The sequence below is a fragment of the Mesoplodon bidens genome, assembly GCF_964165515.1.
Source record: "Mesoplodon bidens genome assembly, chromosome: 16".
NCBI classification, from domain to species: Eukaryota; Metazoa; Chordata; class Mammalia; order Artiodactyla; family Ziphiidae; genus Mesoplodon; species Mesoplodon bidens.
The window spans coordinates 70,610,035-70,627,677 of NC_138173.1; the positions used below are offsets into that span (position 1 = coordinate 70,610,035).

The 17,643-nt window shown below is 51.4% G+C and overlaps 1 protein-coding gene across 1 annotated transcript in view; it reads left to right on the forward strand.

The window, feature by feature from the left end:
- ZFAT (zinc finger and AT-hook domain containing) overlaps positions 1 to 17,643 on the forward strand; it is a 160,504-nt gene that overhangs the window by 17,550 nt on the left and 125,311 nt on the right. Inside the window, exon 2 of the mRNA XM_081258846.1 lies at positions 6,014 to 6,190. Coding sequence (XP_081114972.1) covers positions 6,014 to 6,190 — 177 coding nt within the window. The remainder of the gene's footprint in view (positions 1 to 6,013; positions 6,191 to 17,643) is intronic.

Here is a 17,643-nt window from a genome sequence, read left to right on the forward strand (position 1 = left end):
GGAACCAGCTTACCTATGCCATCTCCCTTCCCCAGAACCCTCTGATGCCTGTGTGTTTCCAGTGAATCTGGCTGCTGTGTTTGTGTCACGCCTGTGTCATGAAACCCAGACTGAAAAGCACCGCAGGGCGGACTTCTGTCTTGGGCTACCCCCTCCAGCCCTTTATACTGTGAGTGAAAGAGTCAGTGCCGGGCCCACAGGTACACAGCCAGTCAGGGGCTGGGATCCCGGACCCTGCCCGCCCAGTCCCGGCTGTCCCCATGAGACCTCGCAGACTTTGAGGCCACTTCTGACGTTGCTTCTGTCAGAAAATGTATTTTGAGTTTCTGCTGGGGGTCCCTGAGACCCCCAGGTCAGCGACACCAGATACCCCGTCCCTTCCTTCTGTGTGGAGCTCAGCGTTGGGGGGCGGACGGAGGGAGGAGGGCCCAGGGCGTGGGGGGAGACGGGGCAGCGGGCCGCAGAGGCGTGTGCGTGGGGTGCCTGTCTCTTTCTGTCCCTGGACGCACAGCAGAAGCTCTGTGCTCAGTGATGCTGTTCTTCTCGGGGGGATGGGCAGGTGGTTGTCTCTGCTCCACGTGCTTCTATGTTGCCTGTTACACAACGAGCGCGGATTCATCCTGTGACTTCTGTAATAATTAATAATAATAATTTACAAGGTGGCTTAGGGGCCGAGAGACCTGGAATGCCTGGATCGCGTCCTGCTCTGGTCGTCCCACCCTTGAGTCCCCACAGGAGATGCACTTACAAAGGACAACAGCAAGAAGGAAAGGACGCCCTTGATTGTGTGCTGGGCCGGACGTCCTGTGAGCCGGCCCGGTCACACGACTTCAGCTCAAGGCCGGACTGACCTTCTCGCCTGTTTACTCGAGGGCCTGAGAATGGGGAGGGGCCCCTCAGGAGCGGGCCAGCTCCAGCCGACGTGTGGGCTGCCCGTTGCCAAAGGAGGTGGGGGCAGGCCTGGCCACGCCACGTGGTGACCTGTCAGCTCCCGGTGGCCTTCCCTGGGGTCAGAGGGGCCCCACCGCACTCCCGGGACCCACAGGCCGTCCAGTTCATGACCTTCTTCTGGGAGGAGTGGTCAGAGGCCCTTGTTCGTCTCTGGTTCCTAGGCAGGGCTGAGCAGGTAGGGGGTCAGAGGTCGCAGACAGACCTGGCTGTCCCTGGCTGCGAGTGTTTGCAAATCAGAGTTCAGAAACGAGGACTTTATGCAGTTATTTTAAGATTTTTCCTTTTTAACAGTACAGAGTAGCTGATTAAAAACTGGCAAAAGTTCATAGAAATCGGATGCTCAGACCCCAAACCTCTGTGATTTTCCTTGTGCTGAACACGTCATTTTCCCTTTGAATCCTTTTGTTAAGGACGGATACACAGTTATTGAACCTAAAGATGCATCCAAATTGTGGCAACTTCATCAGAATTTGCTGACAACATAATTATGATTATATTTCAGGGTATAAGATCCATTTTTTTCATACTAGTCTACTACAAAAAAATGAAAAGAGCTGCTTTGTTGTTATTTTGGTAGGTTAACAATTCCTAATATTTGCGGGATGCGGCCTGATCTGACACTTTCTTTGCATGTTTTGGCATCTTGCTGATACACCGCTGTACGAACATATCTAAAGAGTGCACAGTTTCCCTCCTTGTCAGAGGTCTGGGGGCGGATAGCAGAGGATGTTCCAGAGGGAACACTGCCGGGGCCTCTCAACAGGCCGCTCCTAGTACAAGACTGCACCGCTGGGAGCACAACTGGCCCCCACTGGCCCGGCGCGGGAGGCTCCGGTGGTCCTACTGGCTGTTGTGGGGCCGTGTTCCCTCCCAGCGCTGACCCCGGAAGGACCGAGTGGCCCATCGGAGATGCCGGGCCTGGCTCAGGTAAAGCTGGGCTCTGCCTTGAGGTCAGCCTCTCCGAACCCCAGTCCTGCCCGTTGCGTGGGGATGAGAGTCCTGGCGGGCCAGGAGGTGGGGGAGTGCGTGAGGTCATGTTGTGGTCTGGTTCCCGCTGGAGCCTGAGTGCCCTCCCCAGGGCCGCTTTCACAGTCCATTCAGTGCCTCCTCCTGGAAGCCTTCCGGGCACTTTAGCCGAGGATCCCTGCCCTCCCTCTTCCCACCGTGTCTGTTGGTTGCAGCACCCATCTCGGCTTGCACGTTCCTTGAACGCCTTTCCTGGCCGGGCTGGGGCACGCGGCCTTGAACAGAGGCCGCCCTGCCTGAGCTGCTCAACGCTCATTACGCGGAGCCGCGTCCTGACTCCTCTGTTTACATGTTACCTCACTTCGCAGGAGGTCTAGCAACCTTCCTGAGTTTTAAAACTCATATAGGCTCATTGTGGAAAATCCATAAGTGCCTATAAAGGAAAGTCCGGCAGGCAGGATCTTGCTGTACTTCCTTTCAGCCTGGCCGTCTGTTCTTCCATCCATCCGCCCGTAGACCACGTTTCTCCACTGGAAACAAAGTCATGTATGTACCGAGTTGTGGTGTGTCCCACTCTGTCGAGTTGAACGTTTGTTCATTCTGAGCATTTTCCGTGTCACTCAGGTTCTTCGAAAATACGATTTTCAGTGGCTGCGTGGAATTTCTCTGGGGGATATGCCCTGACGTGCCCGCTGCAGAGCACGTGGTGGCTTCTGGAACTTGACAGGGACCTCCGTGTTGAGTATCTCTGTGCACAGTCCTTGTCCGCGTTTTGGACGCTCCTGAAGACTGGATCTCGAGAAGTGGAACCGCTGCTCAGAAGACACGAGCGGGCGTCTTCGAGGGCTCCCGGCCCCTTCGCTGGTGGCAGGGCGTGTTCCTGTCAGCCATTCCGAGCGCGGGCCCTGCAGCGGGGCTGCTGAGCCGGGCTCCCCGGAACCCACTGGCTTCCGTGGTCTCAGCGCAGATGCTGGTCCCCCACGCCGCCTCCCTCACACACTGACCCCTCTCCCCTGTGACAGTTGTCCTTGCTCATGTGTGCTTGTCTCCGCCTGCACCTCGGGGACCCCAGGCCCAGCGCTGGACACACGGTGGGCATGCGGGAGACGTACTGATAGATGGCAGGTGGCCAAGGCCAGGCGGCACCCGGGCTGCCTAGGCCTCCAGGCTCTGTGGGACACGGGGCGGTAGGTTAGTTACAGCTGATGCCAACACTTGGTCACATGCAGATGCAAAAGTAGTTGTACTTGTTGGGTCTCCAGACAATGCCTGGTGTGCCTGGGAACTAAGGGACCCCTCACAGTAACCCTGTGCTCCCCGGCAGTGCTGCTCTGTTACGTGTCGCAGAATTCCCTTTCTCCTGAAAGCATAACGGGAATCAAGAATACATCCTGTTCTGTAGGGAAATTGTTTCAGTAAAAACCCTAAGATGCCGCTGTTCTGGGCGTGTCTGTTTCCCCCATGGGCTGGTGGCCTCCTCTGTGCAGGACCTCATGCCCGATTCATCTTTGCGTCCCTGGTGCCTGCACTGGGACCCACCCTGTGGCCGCTACTCTGTGGATGCCGAAATGACCAAGAAAGAACTTGATACGTGATTTGGGGATTATGCTCCGCTCTGTAATGATTTTCATTTCAGACTCAGTTGGCTACAGGGATAAGCGTTTTAGCTGTAACTTGGGGGTGCTTAGCTCATGGTCTGTAGCCAGAGTTCATGTCCAAAGCAGGTGGCAGAGAGTCTGGGTTTGACTTGGGCAGGTTGCTTCTCCTCCCCGTCTCAGTTTCCTCCGCTGTGGAATGGGGGTGACAGACCCCCTTTTGCCTAAATCATAGGGTCGTCATAGGATCAGCAGGGTGCCCGTTGAAAACGACATGGCCTCTTACGAAGAAAAAAGCTATCACTTAATCTCTTCCTGTTTTGGAAGCATTTTGGGTTCCTTAGGAATCAAGCATTTCTTGTAAAAAAATAAAATATCGATTGACGGTATTCATGAGAGATTTTCATTGACGAAGCAATGTTCTGCTTTGTTAAATTTCTGTTTCATGTGCCATTTGGTGGGAAACAATTCTCGTAGGTCATTATCTCGCCCGCTTGTTCATGGAGAAGCCCTTTCTCCGAAGGCAGAGAGGGCCTCATCTCTGCGACGGGGCCTCGCGGGCTCCGTCCTCACCGTGGCGGCACCGTGTAGGTCCACTGCTTTGCTTCCTTGTCTCCTTTCTGGTCTTGCTGTAAAGAGGAGGAAAATGGGGTCGGGGAGATTGGGGGAGTGGCGATCAAGCTAGATTTTTGTTTGGTTTTGTGGTAAGATGGGAGCAGTCATGGCGTGCAGAGGCCAGCAGAGAGGGAAGAGAGGGAAGACTCGATGATCTGGAGAGAGAAGTAGAGTTTCGAGAACATGTCATTGAGGCGGTGGGAGAGGCTGGGGTTTGGAGCGCACGGGCCACAGCGTTGCCCTTTTTTCTTTTTTTGTTTTTTTGCGGTACGCGGGCCTCTCACTGTTGTGGCCTCTCCCGTTGCGGAGCACAGGCTCCGGACGCGCAGGCTCAGCGGCCATGGCTCACGGGCCCAGCCGCTCCGCGGCACGTGGGATCCTCCCGGACCGGGGCACGAACCCGTGTCCCCTGCATCGGCAGGTGGACTCTCAACCACTGCGCCACCAGGGAAGCCCCGGCGTTGCCCTTTGTCCTGTGCCTTCCCGGGTGAGGGCCGGCCGAGCAGTCTTCCAGCTGTAGGCGCTCGGGGTGCATTGTCTTTAGAAAGTGACAAAGCATCAGCAGCGTTTCCATGCTGGTCTGCTTTCTCTCACCTCCACGAGCTGCTGGACGGTGTTCAACATTCTGCCTGCCCTGGGGTGGACCACGCCGCATTCAGCCCCCTTCTGTGCCGCTGCTGGGCCCCCTCTCCTTCCGGCAGGAGCGGCAGGTGGGCGGCTGCTCCAGGTGGCTCTGGCACCGTCTTCTGGCCGCTTCAGTGAAGTGGGAAGCCGGGCGGCAGCTGGCTGTGAGCACAGGGCCGAGGAGAGAGGAAGAGGCGTGATAGACTTGTTCGCCATTGGCAGAGTCGGGGGCCTCGACGCCTTGCACGAGGCCGTGTTAACAGTCCCCGTGAGGCTGGTGGTGGTGTGTGTCGGGAGCCCGGCAGCGTGGGGTGGATTTTCAGCGGTTACAGCCGCCGGGCGAGAGCACAGAGTAGGTGGAGGCTGGCACTGAATCAGGGCGCGGCTTACTGAGCCTCCTGGGTTCCCGCTGCAGAGGAGACTTGTTACCTGCATGTCCTGTTCAGTGTTGCAACCGAGAGATTATTACTGCCTCTCCGAGGTCATCCAGCTTTACAGCATTTAGGGTCTGGAGTTGGAAATGGAACCTTCGAAGCCATCATACCAATTCTTCCTTTCAGTGGAAAAACAATCTAGCTTTTGTTATTGGATCCTAAATTTAATATTCCTATATGTGCCTGTAATTATTTTATTGGACTCAAAAATGAGTTGCTTTCCCCATATGTCTTCCTGCCTAGTATAGTGGGATGAACATAATGGACTGTTAATAAATATTTGTGAACGGTGGTAATGCTTTAAATAGGAATTAAATGGCTTCAGAAAGCAACGGCTTCCCATTCTTCTTGTTCTTAGTTCCTGTGCCCGCCAGGGAAAGGTGCTTGGCTCTTAAGAAGTGCTGTTTTGATCATTTTTTCCTTGCACCTAATTTGAGTGAGTCTCACTATAATACTTCATTGTTGTCAGTGTGGTTCATTCATTTGAAGATTGCATTAATTTTCAAGTTCCATATTCATTTTTTACTTTGCTATGTGAATCCCAAATCTAGGCTCTTGAGTGGATTAGGGGAACAGGGAGGTCCATATTAGACATGGTCCAGAAGGACTGAGGTCTTGGAATATTGAAGAAAGAATTTTCTGGCAACTGGGGCCACCTGAAGTTAGAAGTGAGCTGCCTGGCCGTGCAGCGTCCACCAGAAGGACACACCTGTTGGTGCCTGGCGATTGCTCAGAAGAGCAACCTTCAATATTTTTCTCTGGCATTTGGATGTAGTCATTGTTTTGGTGAAGATGAAATAACATATTTTGCTTTTTTTTCCCTTACAGAAAACCCAGCCATCTTCATGTGTAAATGTTGTAACCTTTTCTCACCAAGTCAATCGGAACTCCTCTCCCACGTTTCTGAGAAGCACGCAGAAGACGGGGTTAATGTGGATGAGATCATCATTCCCCTGAGGCCTCTGAGTACCCCTGAACCCACCAACCCAGGCAAAACCGGAGATGGTAAGGGGGCTGGGGTGCTGGGCGAGGGCGCTGCGCCCGCGGTGTGCCTGAGGGCGATGATGATGCTTATTCGCTCTCAAATACTTTGATTCTCAGTTTCTGTCTGGTGGGCATAGGGTCTCATAAAAATCCAAATCTCCAACCAGAAGTCCCGATAATTTCCATTTGTAGATCTGCTCAAGTAAGATTGTGTGTTTGAATTCCCTGTACCCAGTCTCTGTAGGTGCTTCTCCAATGCCCGGTTGGTAGATGGAGGGATGAATGAATGACTGCATGAATGAATGAAAGGAGTTGACACCATCCACCCGGGTAAAAAGCACGAACTTATTGTCAGACAGGCACGTTTAACCCAGCCCCAGCACCTGCTACTACATTACCTGAAGCCAATGATGTTACTCCCCTGAGCCTCACTTTGCTCATCTGAAAAATGAAGACAGATCTGCCTGTCGCAAGGGGCTCTGTGAGGAGTAAGTCAAAGGTATGGTGACAGCACTGAGGATGGTGCCTGGAACAAAGAAGACGAAAGGGAGGCTCGCATGATAACGTCTGTCGTGAACGAATAAGGGTATATAATCTCCGAAACAGCACGGCTGGACTGCTCATGTGTACCTGCAACAGGGAGTCCCATCGCAGAGCTTTGACTCGCAGAATCCTTCAGGTTCACAGTCAGTGTCAGAAGTGAGACACATCTTGTTTGCAGTGTCCAGACACTTCCCACTGAGTGGCAGAGATGCAGCAGGTGGATGGATTAGAGAAGCCATCCAGGCTCTGTAATGAGGTGCCCACAGACGAAGAAAATATGTAGTATAGGAGGAGCAGCTGAAAACCAGAGTCAGAAAATGTCCCCACAGAACTAGTTTTATAACGATGAGAGATAATGGCCAGTCTCCTGTGCAGAAGCTCGATCTGTGGCAGTAAACGTCCCGTCGCAGGATTCGTTAGTCACACTAATAATCCAGTTGCTCTTTCCTGGGAATATTTAGACTGGCATTTCTAAAGAGGCTGGCTTACTGATCCTCTGTCTGACACCGTTAACAAGGAGAGACTCCAGACACAAAACGTTTTGGGTGAGTCCCTCTGGCCGTTCCCAGGGTGCTCAGAGGAACACGCCTGGCAGAAGACTGAGTTGTTGAGAAGTGAGGAGAAATTCTACTTGTTACCGTTAGTGGCATAAGGTGAAAACTCTCCATTCCCGACATCTCGGCGCTCACGGGAGTCTCCTCCGTCTCCTGGCTGCTCCCTGCAGGCCTACGAGGCCTGTGCTTGCCCAGCTTCAAGGCCGAAGAAAGAGCCCGGAGTCAGCAACAGAGACACCAGGGGTTTAATGGGTGGGGGAGCTTACAGGTCTGAAGCAAAGTCCTGGAGGGACACCCCACCGTGTGCGGGGCGTGGAGGGCAGGACATGGGGCAGTCTTTGCTCCCGGGGGATGGGGAGGTTACCAGTTACAGGGGAATGAACATCAGGTGGGCTCGTTAGTTACGAGGGAAACCAGTCGAGGGGCACGCCCCTCACCGCCCCTCTGATAAGCTGTCACCAGCTGGGGCCTGGGGCAAGACGGAGGAAGGGCAGTCCTGGGAGTAGGGTGTAGGTGAAGCAGCCCTGGTCGGGCAGGGGATGGACAGAGAGCAAAAGAACAGCCATCTGAGGGGCCTGACCATACCCTCCACCCCTGCGTACCCTGCACGACCCTTACAGTCTCTGTCCGCTCATCTTCCTTGATATCGCTGGGGTCAGGTACGTAGGGGGCGCTGCAACCAGACACTACAATACAATACGGCCAAAGTATCATGAGTAAGATACCTAGAACTGGATGCTCAGAGCAGTCATTTGCCACGATATGGGCACATTTTGGAGCCAAGTGCTTACAAGGTCAATGGAGAGGGAGTCAACAGCAGCAGTGCCCTGTCCAGTTATAAGGAAGGTAAGGCCATGTCTGGTTTTCACAAACCCAGAGCCACCCCATGGGGAGGGGAAGGCCCGGCTTTAAGGGGAACATTCTGGTGGCCTAGCCAGGAGTCAGCAGTCACAGCACAGGTCTGCCACCCCATGTTATGTTGGGTGCACTTAGGGGTGGACCTATTAGGTCTTTCTTTTTTTTTTTTTTGCGGTACGCAGGCCTCTCACCGTTGTGGCCTCTCCCATTGCGGAGCACAGGCTCCGGACGCGCAGGCTCAGCGGCCATGGCTCACGGGCCCAGCCGCTCCGCGGCATGTGGGATCTTCCCGGACCGGGGCACAAACCCGCATTCCCTGCATCGGCAGACAGACTCTCAACCACTGCGCCACCAGGGAAGCCCCTATTAGGTCTTTCTAAACAAAAAGCAGTTAATCCCACTAGCTGGACTTGTGTGTCCAGAAGCCAGCCTATTCCACTCCACCCAGCATAGCCCAGGGGGGCTCATAGGCAGTCAGTTGTACAGTAATGTTTACCGATGGGGGTCCTTCTGATGTACTGGCACGTGGGACCAGAAGATGGTGAGTCTTCTTCCCCCATGGTCAGTAGTCCCCACATAGTCGCGTTGGCCAGGTCGATTGTTCATGGAAGCCTGGAGGAGGGCGACAATGGTATCTCGCTGGACACTCAGCAACTAGACTCATTTCGCAGTGAGGCCAGTGTTGCTGCTCAGTCCTCAGATACATTTCCTTTGCTCAGGCTAGGGACGAAACGTAAGACATCTAACAGGCACGACGCAGGGGAGATCATGGCAATTAAGCAGAATACGAGCAATAACCACATCTGAGATACAGTTCAGAAAACTCTTCAGTAATAGGAGAACGTGTCTAAAATCGCATATACGATGGCCACCTAGTTTTACCTCGGATGTCTGAACCGTTTTGGCTTTCAAATGCATTCCCTTCCTCAATGGCCAAAGCAGATGTACAATGCTGTCTGAAAGGCCACAAGACAGGCTGCTCTGGTCAGTAAAGTTTAAGTTAAACCATGTATAAGCCGGAATGACTTCCCTATACTGCAGTATGTGCAGATTTTTCCATCACTTCCCCTTTTGATTGCACGTCTTCCAGTAGAAAGCACTGATGATCAAAACATTTGTCCCGAGATGCCGGGGTGCTTTCTCCTACCCCAGGTTCAGATCACGTGGGTGCTAGGCCTCCTTTACATTCACCTAGTCATTCACATTGGGGGAAAACTAATCAGATCTTGGGAACAGGCTCAGGTATGTTAATGGAGGAAACACTTTATAGGTTATACATTTTATCACTTATACCCAATTGTCACACAAGCATTGTACATGTGCTTTTAGCAGCAGACTTAAAGCAAGCAGTGTCGTACTTCATGAGTGATTATACTCTGTGACAGTTTCACTAGATCATTTTCTTTCAATCCAGAACATCAGGGCAAAAGTATGGCTAACACAATAACTTTCATAAATACAGACCTCAATGAACAGAACTAGAATTTAACATCCACTGAAACATAATATTGTTCTCTCTAAAATTACCCTCATCTCCACCAAACTCAGCCAATCAAAATTAATTTGTTGGCAAAATAAGTCTGGTCCGTTGACCACATAGGCTCCTCCAAACTGGCTGAGGGGGAACTCCTCAGGAGTCTCCGACTGAATTCCCAAAAGGCCTCTCAGGGCCAGGAAAACAATGCCAAAGGCCTGCCATCAGGCTCTGCCTTGGTGGACTTTTCGGTCCTCAAAACATTGAGATTCCTGCACATGCCAGGAGACGGTCTTTCCCATTCATCTGATAAGGCTGCCTAGAACCCTAGGGTTCCCAATTTCTGGAGGGACCAGGCAGAGAGAAAAGAAAAATGTTTCAATTCTACCCACAGGTGTAATTTACCCAGTTGCTGTAAGTCATAACCAACTTGAGGGGAAGGGTTTCCCTCTATCTGGAAAACAGATCAAACCAGGAACATTCCAGACAAAACCCATAAAAATTATAACCCTATTGACCAGTTCACTCAGTAACCAATCTTTCTGTTAACTTTTAATGAAGCCATCAGGTTTTCCATTAGGATTCTTTAATTTCTTACCCAGTCCAGCAGTATATTCTAAAGTTTATCAGAGACCTGTTATTGTCAAAATGTCCTTAACTGTGAATCTTCTTGAAGATGAAGCACTTTTGCAAAAGCATCAGAGTAAAACAATAACTGTCTATAAAAGACAAAAGACTTAAAAAGTCATGGTTAAACACCTGATTACAATGTAATCGATAAACTTGGTTACAATAACTAGAATTATGACTGATTATAATTTTATCCCTTGAAAACCATAACCTCTGGCAAAAACCAAGAAGCAAGTCATTCTGCATTTCCTGATTGGAAAATTTAATGCTTTAGTCTTCCTCTCCTAAGCAGGCATAGGTAGATAAGCTTAGACCCACCCAGCAATTAATGTTCTAATATTTTATCCTATTTGAAATGACCCATGAATTTTCTTCTGTTAACTTAGTTTCAAGTTACCGAAATCTGGAGAGACTAAAACATAATTATTTCTATAGAGTTTACCTAGAGGCTCTTTTTTCTCCTTTACTCTTAGAAATCACAAAAGATTAAAGTTCCAGGGAGCCTAGGTAGATCATTTACTTCTCAAAGGCACAAGAGAAATACCAGTTCCTTCTAGAGAGCTACCTTAACCAATTACAAAAGGCTCACTTAGATACAACAGCAGAGCCGTTAGAGGGCGCTGTTCTCCAGCTCTCTCGGCAGCCCTCACTCAGCAAGGACAGCCACCCTGGGATTTCCCCGCAACTTTGGGGCCCACGTGTTAGTGGACAGCCGCCCCGAGATTACGCCCGCAGCTTTCGGGCCCCGCATGCTAGTGGACGGCCTCCGCATCTTTCCATTCCCGACACCTCAGGGCTCACGGGAGTCTCCTCCGTCTCCTGGCTGCTCCCTGCAGACCTACAAGGCCTGTGCTTGCCCAGCTTCAAGGCCGAAGAAGGAGCCCGGAGTCAGCAACAGAGACATCAGGAGTTTAATGGGTGGGGGAGCTTACAGGTCTGAAGCAAAGTCCTGGAGCGACACCCCACCGGGGCGTGGAGGGCAGGACGTGTTGGTAGCCTTAGTCCAGTGGGAGAAGGGGAGGTTACCAGTTACATGGGAATTGATGTCAGCTGGGCTCATTAGTTACCAGGGAAACCAGTCGAGGGGCACGCCCCTCAACCACCCCTTTGATAAGCTATCACTAGCTGGGGCCTGGGTCAAGTACACAGGAAGGTCAGTCATGTGAGTAGGGTGTAGGTGAAGCAGACCCGGTTGGGCAGGGAATGGACAGAGAGCAAAGATACAGCCATCTTGAGTGGCCTGACCATACGGTGTTCTTGTGGTACTCTTGGTGTAATCAGATTCTTTCCTTTGAACTTCTTTTAAAAGTTATTTTCTGGGGCTTCCCTGGTGGCGCAGTGGTTGAGAGTCCACCTGTCGATGCAGGGGACACGGGTTCGTGCCCCGGTCCGGGAAGATCCCACATGCCGCGGAGTGGCTGGGCCCGTGAGCCATGGCCACTGAGCCTGCGCATCCGGAGCCTGTGCTCCGCAACGGGAGAGGCCACAGCAGTGAGACGCCCGCGTACCGCAAAAAAAAAAAAAAGTTATTTTCCTTTATTAACTAATTTACTTTTCACTTAAATTCTTCCTGAATACATTTTCTGTGTGTGTGTGTGTGTGTGTGTGTGTGTGTGTATACTGGAAGATTAGTAGCCTGTGTAATTTAACTTTAAAAAGTATTTCTTAAGACTTTAATTAGACTTAGACTGTTAATATGAGAAAATGTCTTCAAAAGTCTTTAAGAACCCCAAGTCCTTCCTCTCCTCTTTGTCCAAGTCTATAAAATTTGAGACTTCCAGAATCTTAGTTTCTCTCTAATGATTTCCATTCAGGTTTAACCTTCACAATTCATTTTAAGTTGAGAGATGCTTGAAATGGTTTAATTAAACCTTTAACTGAGAAGTAATTGATTTATTATTTTGGTCTCCCCTTATAACATGAAGGTTCCTAAATCCTCTGGTTTATTTTATAGCCTTTTAATCTCTTTTGCTCGTGTTGGCAAAGGTCTGCAGAAGAGCCTTTTATTTTTCTCCCTTCTTGCTAATCAAATCTCTGGCTCTGGTCCAAGAAAAAAATGCCCTAATGGACCAAGTTCATTCTCCCTCTTATATGTGTGTATGAGTGTGTAAAAGAGAATGTGTGCATGTGAGTGTGCATATCTGTGAGTGTGTGTTAGTGATGGGTGAGTGTGTGTGTGATGGGTGAGTGCATGTGTGGTGGGTGAGTGTGTGTGTGTGATGGGTGAGTGTGGGTGTGTGATGGGTGTGTGTGTGCACACACTCGTTCATCCTGATGGAGGCGGGGACACTGGGCTTACCTGAGCAGGAATTTACGTGGGTCTACTGAGAGCCGGGTTTTGGTTCTTCCATCATCTTCCCCTTTCATACTTTGAATAGGAACTCTTCTCCTTTTCTCTCTTCCTTCTCTCCCCTTCCCCTTCCCTCCTTCTTAATTTATTCCTTAATGGCACTTGCTGTATGCCTGGGTGCTGTGCTAGGTGCTGGGAGCACAGAGCTGGCCAGGCACTGTTCTGCTGGTTCTGCCTCCTGGCTGGTGGGTGGCATTTGGACAAAGGCGGTTTCAGTGCAGTGGGAAGGTGGTTCTCTGGGATTAGGTTTGGGCTGCTAAAGAGGTGGGGGACACGTGGTCTAGTTGGAGGGTGAAAGGAGGCTTCCCAGGGGAGGTTGGCGTTTAAGTTTAAATCTCTGTGTTGTCTCTTCTGGGCACTAACCACGAATAAAGTCACTCTGAGTGTGTAGGCATCTTGGACTCGCTGTCCCAGGAGCCACTGAGCCCCGAGCCCTCTCGTCTGCTCTGGCAGGCAGCCTGGGGGCAGCGGGCTCCGATGGACTCAGGTTTCAGTGCTGGGGCTTTCATGGGATGCCGCGGCTGCGCTGGCGCACCTGCTGCTTTTGTGGGGATTACAAAAAGGTGCCTCCATCCTGGGCCGATGAGTTAGCAATGGGCGTTCTTTCTGGGTGAACAAGGATAAAGTGTGCTCAGGGCTGATGCAGGCAGTGCAGGGCGCTCTGCCTGTTGGTGGAGCCTGGCCTGGGACGGGGACAGGGATGGGGACAGGCCCCCACCTGCCCTCTGTGGCCTTCACGCAGAGGTCAGCCTGCATCACAGACGTGGAGGGGCTGCTGGTGGCTTAGGCAAGTGGCTTTTGTTACCTGTTAAAGGGGGATAAGATATTAGCCTTTTTAAAAACGGATTCTGGGCTTCCCTGGTGGCTCAGTGGTCGAGAGTCCGCCTGCCGATGCAGGGGACATGGGTTCGTGCCCCGGTCCGGGGGGATCCCACATGCCACAGAGCAGCTGGGCCCGTGAGCCATGGCCGCTGAGCCTGCACGTCCGGAGCCTGTGCTCCGCAACGGGAGAGGCCACAACAGTGAGAGGCCCCTGTACTGAAAAAAATAAAATAAAAATAAAAATAAAAATAAAAACGGATTCTGAGACAAATGCATGTTAGTACCTAACACCTTAGAACCTGGTGTATGCACGGTGCCCTTCTAGCCCTCCCACCCCCTGTGTATCCATCTGCTGTTCAGGTCAGGAGTCGGGTCACACTGAAGCTTGTGGCTGGGTGAACTATCATCGTTTTCCAGCAGAACTCAGAGTAGAGGTCAAAATGTGCTATTTCTGTGCTCCAATATTAAACCTAACTGGCATGGATGTGAGGTTCACGGACTGAGGCAAACAGATCTGGGTTCAAATCCTATCTCGGCTACTTCTGGGTCTTGGGGCAGACTGATTCATTTTCTTTTTTTTTTTCCTTATTGTTTTTAGAATAACTTATTTTTGGCTGCATTAGGTCTTCGTTGCTGCGTGTGGGCTTTCTCTAGTTGCGGCAAACGGGGGCTACTCTTCGTGGCGGTGCGCGGGCTTCTCATTGTGGTGGCTTCTCTTGTTGCAGAGCATGGGCTCTAGGTGCGCGGGCTCAGTCGTTGTGGCACGTGGCTCAGTAGTTGTGGCACATGGGCTTAGTTGCTCCGTGGCATGTGGGATCTTCCTGGACCAGGGCTGGAACCCGCGTCCCCTGCATTCGCAGGAGGATTCTTAACCACTGCCCCACCAGGGAAGTCCTGATTAATCTTCTTAAGCCTCAGTGCCCTCTGTAGAATGGGAAATCCTCAGGGATTTGCTGGGCAATGCATGTGAAGGGCTTAGCATGTGCCTGAGATGTATGTGCCTAGTGATTATTAATTGTTAATTTATGTGGCATTTCCACATCATCGCTGCTAAAACCACAGGGAGCAGTCTTGGGGTGCCCTCTGCCTCCCTGGAGCCTTGCATTATAGGGCAGGCTATAGCCTGTCCTGTAGAGGGGTGCTGCATCCCTGAAAACCTAAATGCCCCTAAAAGCCCCACGGTCCCTAGTTTCTGACATCATTCACTGTCCCTCTGTTGCTGCCTGGGCTCCTGGGAACTAAATGTCGGGGAGGCTGACTGTCAGGGCCTGGCAGTGTTAGTGGTTCAGGATATTCCTAAATTCTCGAGTTGGTGTGACTGGAGGTTGAGCTGCAAAGAGGGAGTTGGAAGGCTGGCTTTATCCTTGGTCTTAGGCAGAGTGGAATTTATACACCTCTAATTCTATATTGGCTTTCTCGATGTATGAGATGTTTTAAAATGAAGAAATCGAGGAAAAAGTGCCTTAATGAACAAGAATGGGTGTACGTCGAGGAATCACACGATCTAACAGTGGACGGACTGGGAAGGTAATAGTGTCTTCAGAGAGACAGTCCAAGTCAGAATACTCATGCCTGTAGCCATAGTAATAAGCAGTCGCCATATATTGATCACCTTCTAAGTGCTGTGCTCAGCATTTTAATGGACTGCCTTTTATTAATAGTGACTCTATAAAACAGAGGCAGTTTTGTGTTTATTTTTCATGTTAGAAACTGAGGCTGGTGGGGATTTGAACTTAGGCCTGCCTAACTCCCAGCTGCTGTTCTCTGCAGTGCACCTCTTGGCTCCACTACCACGTCCAGAGCTGACCCGAGGGCCACAAGACTCAGCAGAAAGGTCTGGGCGGCGAAGAAGGAACCCAGATCCTGGGTCTGCCAGCTCAGTGGAAGGTTCTGGAAAATGTGCCAAGTCCCTTCAACCTTTGGGTTGGTCCTTCATTTCTTTTCCTATTGAGGAGTTAGATTTGCTACATCCATCTCTGAAGGTTTTTATGAGGATAAAATGTGATAATAGCTGGGAAAGTGCCTCACAAACTTGAGTGATGTACAAATAAAGGGCTTATGTTATTAGATTTTTGATAATGTTGAGTTTTCCTTCATAATGCTCATGTCGTCTTTTGATTAAATTTTAAAACCTTGGGCTGATTCTTTCCGTCCCTTGCTAGGTCGGGCCTTGGATCTACAAGGATAATTTTCTGCCTGTAAGGAAGTTGTCCCCAGTAATGGATTTGGGATGGGGTCGAGATGCACCGTGGCTTGCCCCTTTCTTCCTGTTGGTAACTTGGGACCTAGGAAATGCCTTGTTTTCAAAATGCATCTTTTCCTATCCTTAAGCAGCTGATCAACATGTATTTCTGTATTAAGTATCTGCTACGTCTCCAGCTCTGCCCGAGATCCTGTGGGACCTCAGGGTGTATGATGGAAGGTGAGGGGAGAGAAACCCAGTCAGGAAATGGTGTGGGTGAGCTTGCACACGTGTGTGCCTTACACGCAACTGCGAGGCCAGCCAGGGTCGGCCGAGCTGCCTCACAGAGGAGGTACTGAGATGTGAACTGGGCCTGGAGTTAGGGTTCTGATTGGGGTGCAGGAGGGCACACAGCACGGAGAAGTAAAAAAGAGGCAGGTGTTCCCTCTGCATGTTTAGGGAGGCCCAGAACACTGCCCTGAGTGGTTGAGAGAGGGAGCGAGCACGCGTGCGCCTGTGTGTGCTTCTGTGTGTGCACGCATGTGCACATGTGTAGGGTGAACTGTGTGATAAAGGGCCTGGAAAGCCAGGTCTCAGAGTCATGGGGCAAAGTCCTCAAGAACAATGGAAAGTTCTAGAGCAAGAGAGTGGCAGTGAGACGGGGTGGAGGCTGAGAGAGACCAGAGCAGAAGGCTGGACTCTGAGATGCCGTGCAGGGGTCTAGGTGAGCGGAGACGGGGCAGGTGTCTTCAGGACAAAATCCACAGAGTTCAGTGACGCCTGAGTAGAGGAATTCAGGGAACAGGAACAGGAATAGAAATTTCCTCCATTCAGACGCCATTAAAATGTGTCAATTTAGAGGCGACAGGATTTTCCTCGCCCAGTTCTAGGCTTCTCCGCTCTTCTGTACCAAGGGGGTAGTTGACAGCAGCAACTTGTTTTCGGTGCTTAAATGATTCCAAGTTCATTTATGAATATTTCATTTTTAGCTAACTAATTGGTCTTGAGGATCTGAATTATGGATGCAACAAGATGTAAGATTAGTTTTGTCACCGTCTTGTTAGAGGTTTTCCAGAGCTTTCAGGGCTGATTTTATGTTTCTTCCTTGACAGCAGATTGCACCCTGCTTGTTGGGGTGCAATCACCCCGATTTACGGGGTGCCCACTGGGTGGGATACCGGGTCACATGCTGGGGGATAAAAAGCCATTGGGACGGGACTCAGTCTTCAGGGGGTCCTGCCTGTGGGGAGACACACGCACGACTCTCATGTCCGGTTGGCCGTGCTGCACTCCCGCCGTGCGGGGAGAAGGGTCGCACCCGTGGGCACCGCGGCTGCCGCCTTCTCTGGGCGTCCCTGGGGAGAGGGCGCTGGGTACCCTGCTGCCATGAGTGCCGAATCTGAACCTGAGGTGAAGGGCACGGTTTCTGCAAGACTTTGACGTCTGCCCAGGATTGCTGACGCCAGCCGCAAATTTGGGGGTTCCCAGGGCCACCCACACTTCTGCAGCTAGGTACAAGCTTGAGGCACCCAAAGGACTCCCTCAGGTTGGATAATTTTCTAGAACGACTCACAGAACTCAGGAAAGCACTGTACTTGTGATGACAGTTCTAAACAAAAAGGGCACAGGTCAGAACGAGCCAAAAGGGGAGATGCCTGGTTGAGGTCGGGACGGGGGGGTTCCAGACAGGGGGCTTTCGGTCCCGCTCCTACACCTGTGGTGTCCTGGACGCCGCTGCCTTCTTCTGGCTACATTACATGACAGGACTCAAGAGTATTTCCAACCAGAGACGCTCGCCCGAGCCTTTGGTGTCCAGAGATGTTTGGGGCTCAATGACACACTGCTCACGTGGCTGGCCCCCAGTCTCCAGCTTCTCCTGGGGGTCAGACTAATACCTCTCTTCTCCAGTTCATCCAGAGGTCGGGACTGACCTGACCTGTTGCAGAGCCCCTGAAACAAATCACAGTGTTCGTTCTGTGGCTAAAGCCCCTGTGCACATGGGCACTGCTGTCAGGCAGGGCCTTCCAGGGGCCTAGAGGTCACCCCCAGTGGCTGAGGGCA